Raw genomic sequence first — 4129 nt, forward strand, 5'->3', positions numbered from 1 at the left:
TCCAGGTCTCTTGCCTTCTCGCTCCCAGGCTGGAACGCGCCTTTCCTCTTACCATGTCAGCTGTTCCTCTCTCTCTGCCACTTACCAAAGCTGTATTTTCACTTTCACGTTTGTGACTATTTGTGTATAAAGTTCTAAGTTAATACGTGAGGCGAAAATTCACTCGCCTTGAAATTTCAAAATCACCCTTGAAAAATCGCCCATAAATCACAAGATTTGGTGTCTATACTCAAGGCAATAATATGCAAGTACACGTGGATAAAACATGCCGCAAAGGTGCATAGTAAATAAAAAAATACGGATGCAAAATATAACTTTTAAGTGCAAAAGATAAAAATGATATCAGGGAAATGAGCCTGCCTGCGACGCCACTGGACTTGTCACTGCCTCATGTAAGAGGCACGAATACAGGCCTCGTCTGTTTTTGCTCATCACTACATCCTTGGCGCGTGGCCCTGTGCCTGGCACTTCGTAAGTGTTCAAGGGATCTATCTCAAATAAATGAACGAACGAATGAATGAGTGAACGCTAGATCCGACTCCGCGACCCGCAGAGCAGGCACATCGAGAAGCGAGAGAGAGCTGCCGGCCCAGCGCTACGCTCTTAGCCGCGAGGCCGGGATGCTGACAGTGGCCTCCAGGCCCCGCCGCGCCAGCTCCCGGCGGCTGCACGTGCGCCTCCTCCCACTAAGGCCTTGGCGCACGCCCCGCCCCGTCGCGCACGCACGCGCCTTGCAGCCCAACAGCCCGGTCAGCCCGCACGCCACGGCTCACCCGCTGCCCCTCGCGCCTTTGCCCACTGGAGGGCGCTCCCCTCCCGCCCCACGCGCCCACACGCGGGCGTCTCTCGGCTCCCTGCGACTCAACTCCGGACCCTGGGCGCGCGCCGCCTCCTACCTGAGGGCCGGCGAGGGAGGTGCGCGGAAGGGCTGAGGGGCTGAACAAGACCGTAGCGGGAGGCGGGAGGCGGGAAACGAGAGAGCAAGCGGCCGCGGCAGACGGTCCGGGCGCGGGCGCGCGCGCGCTCCCGGCCCTCGCTCTCTCCGTCGACTCCCGGCCAGAGCCCATCCCTGCTGCCGCGCGCCGCCGGCCTCGCCGCGCCTAATAACAACGGCGCCCAGGGTCAGGTGGCCGCGCGCGGACGGCGCCGCCATTGGCTCGGCGGGGAGCGCGGCGCGCCAGGATTGGCCAGGGGGCGGAGCCTCTGCCGGTGCGGGGGCGGGGCTGGAGAGGGAGGTGGCAGGGGCGGGGCCAGGCCGCGGTCCGCGCCTTTGTGCCCGGCGCGCGCTCTCCGCCCGCTCCGGCTGCATCGCCGGCTGCATCAATAATTCAGAGCGGCGGCGGCGGCGGGAGCGGCCGGTGCGGGAAGGAGGCGGCGGAAGCAGCGGGGATCAAGCGGCAGCGGCTATGCATCCAAGTGCGGCTGGGCAGCCGCGGTACCCCTGAGGCCCGGGCAGGGCTCCGGGAGCATCACGCGGGGGGCACGCTTGCCCAGGAGTGCAACGAAGACCTGAAGTGTCCAGAGCGGCGTCGGTGGAGCTGCGCACGGAGCTGAGGAGGGGGTTTCGGAGCGGGGTTGCGGCGGGGGGGGCGGCTGGCGCAGGCAGCCCCCGGGGTGGGGGGCGGGGTGGGCGCCGGAGCCGCGATGCTGGGCGTCGTGGAGCTGCTGCTGCTGGGGGCAGCATGGCTGGCGGGCCCGGCCCGCGGGCAGAATGAGACGGAGCCCATCGTGCTGGAGGGCAAGTGCCTGGTGGTTTGCGACTCCAACCCTACGTCCGATCCCACGGGCACAGCTCTGGGCATCTCTGTGCGCTCCGGTAGCGCTAAGGTGGCTTTCTCTGCCATCAGAAGCACCAACCACGAGCCGTCCGAGATGAGTAATCGCACCATGATCATCTACTTTGACCAGGTGAGTGCTCCGGGAAGATTGGATTGGTGGAGGTTAGGGGAGAGTTGGTAGGTAGATGTCTCCGAGGTCTCTGCGGAAACGCAGGGACAAGAGTTCGGGACAGATTCTTGCCTACTCCCCTTCGTTCCCGTCTCGTTATAGGTACTAGTGAACATCGGGAACAACTTTGATTCAGAACGCAGCACTTTCATCGCCCCGCGCAAAGGGATCTACAGTTTTAACTTCCACGTGGTAAAAGTCTACAACAGACAGACCATCCAGGTCAGCTGCCGCCTCAGGGCCAGGCCCCAGCCCCGGTAGGGGGCTACTAGCCGCGGGAGTGAGCGAGCCCTGTGGGGGTGGGAGATGAGGGGCAGCTGCATGTGCCCGGGCTGCTTGGAGGGACGGGTAGCAGGTTCTCACGGTTCTGTGGCTTGGACTCTCCCTTGCCTTCCCTGTCATTGGTTCTTGGAACCTGTTCCCATCCCCAGGCACAGTTTTCTGCCTCTGCCTTCTGGGACCCTCCAAAGAGGTTCTCCCGCTATGGGACTCCAGGGATTTCCCTTAGAGGTTTCTGTTAGCATCAGGGACAGTTCCCGCTTCGGGAAGCTTTCCGCAGTCCTCGCCCTCAGCACCACGGACAGTATCCCCGACCCTGTCCCAGCTCTGAAGCCCGCGAGACGCCTGTGCGCTAGCGTTCAGCGCCACGCTCACGGGGGCTCTCCTGGCGTCTTTATGGGGGCCGACTCCGGATTTCTGAACGAGCAGCGCCGAGCCATAGCACTTTAAGGGTGGAGACAGAAGGGAGGGGCATAGTGCCACTCCCTCCTGGCTCCAGCCTTTCCTTAGCCAACACTCACCGGCTCTCCAGGTTCCCAAAGGTGTCCAGGATTCCTCTGGGCAGAGACAGAAGGCGGAACGCGCGGTTGGGGAGAGGGTGCAGGGCCTTTGGCTTCTGGTGCCACCGCAAGGGCAAAGCCAGGCGGTGGCGGGCGAGGCTGGATCTGGGACGGGAACTGAGCCCGGGGTTTGGGGATGAAGCAGAGTGCAGCTCTGCGCGAGATTTCTCATCAGCCGAAGCCTTGCCTGGCTCCTCCATTGCGTCTCTGCTGTGTCCTGGCAGCCGGGTCCGGGAGGAGCCAGGCGTTTTTTTTGTTTCTATTTGTTTGTGTTCCCGGAAGCGCCAGTTGCCTGAGTTTCTCTTTGAGGCTGGGGGGAGGGCGAGGCTGAAGGTCTCTGGGCGCTTGAGCCACCTACGGGTTCATTAAACTGGATAAAAGAGCGAATCAGGATTCTATTGGCGCGTCCAAGAAATGAAAGTGACTCCTGTTTTGGGGGCAGACCCTTCCTGTCACCCAGATGGGCCGTCTTTCGCCTCATTGGACCCTCAGCAGTAAACTGCAAAGCGCCTTTTCTTTCCGCTCTCCCGCCCCACCCCCGCCCCCTGCTTCCAGGCCTTACGGCTGTTAGCCAAGCGGCGAAGGTTGGCGGCTTTATCGCCGCTTCGGTACCCGCCTAGGTTGCGCCTCTGAAGCGGGCCTGTCTCTTTCTCAGGTGAGCCTCATGTTAAACGGGTGGCCGGTGATTTCAGCCTTCGCTGGTGACCAGGACGTGACCCGGGAAGCCGCCAGCAACGGAGTTCTAATCCAGATGGAGAAAGGCGACCGAGCATACCTCAAGCTGGAGCGGGGAAACTTGATGGGGGGCTGGAAGTACTCGACCTTCTCGGGATTCCTCGTATTTCCCCTCTGACTGGCTCATCGCGGGAATGGAGGCAGGGAGAGGGCGAAGGCAGGAGGGGAAAATGATAAAGAGGCAGAACTTTAGAGGACGAGAAAGCGGCACGACTTGAAACTTCCTACATGTTCCCCAGCTGTATCCGGGTAAAAGGTGCGCACCCGGCGGTCGGACAACTTTGTCCGTTTCCTCTAGGAGAAGTAAGTTCCGCTTATCTCTGCGCACTCCCATTTCCAAAAATAAACTCGCCTCCCCCATTCTAGTGGCAGTAATCAAGAGAGACTCCTTGTCATTGTTTCTTACCCTCATGTTCATGTTCCCTACAATTTATATAAAAGAAACTTTGCATTTCACTGTATAATGTGAAATATCTTCCTCCTCTGAGTCGCCATCTGAATCTTTACAACCGCTGAAATCTAATATGTCCCTCCCCCCCTTTTTTATTTTGGAGAGGGGGGAAGGTTTTTTTGTTTGTTTTTGTTTTTTTGTTTTTTGTTTTTTTTTT

The 4129-nt window shown here is 60.1% G+C and overlaps 1 protein-coding gene across 1 annotated transcript; it reads left to right on the top strand.

The window, feature by feature from the left end:
• Window positions 1-1644: 1644 nt before the first annotated feature.
• On the top strand, window positions 1645-3747 carry CBLN1 (cerebellin 1 precursor; the record flags this gene model as incomplete). The annotated part of the gene is made up of 3 exons (XM_082606217.1): window positions 1645-1908; window positions 2050-2169; window positions 3442-3747. 3 exons carry the CDS (start codon window positions 1645-1647, stop codon window positions 3637-3639), a joined length of 582 nt encoding a protein of 193 aa, XP_082462343.1. The 3' UTR covers window positions 3640-3747.
• Window positions 3748-4129: the final 382 nt, after the last annotated feature.

The sequence above is a fragment of the Mesoplodon mirus genome, assembly GCF_964341445.2.
Source record: "Mesoplodon mirus genome assembly, chromosome: 19".
NCBI classification, from domain to species: Eukaryota; Metazoa; Chordata; class Mammalia; order Artiodactyla; family Ziphiidae; genus Mesoplodon; species Mesoplodon mirus.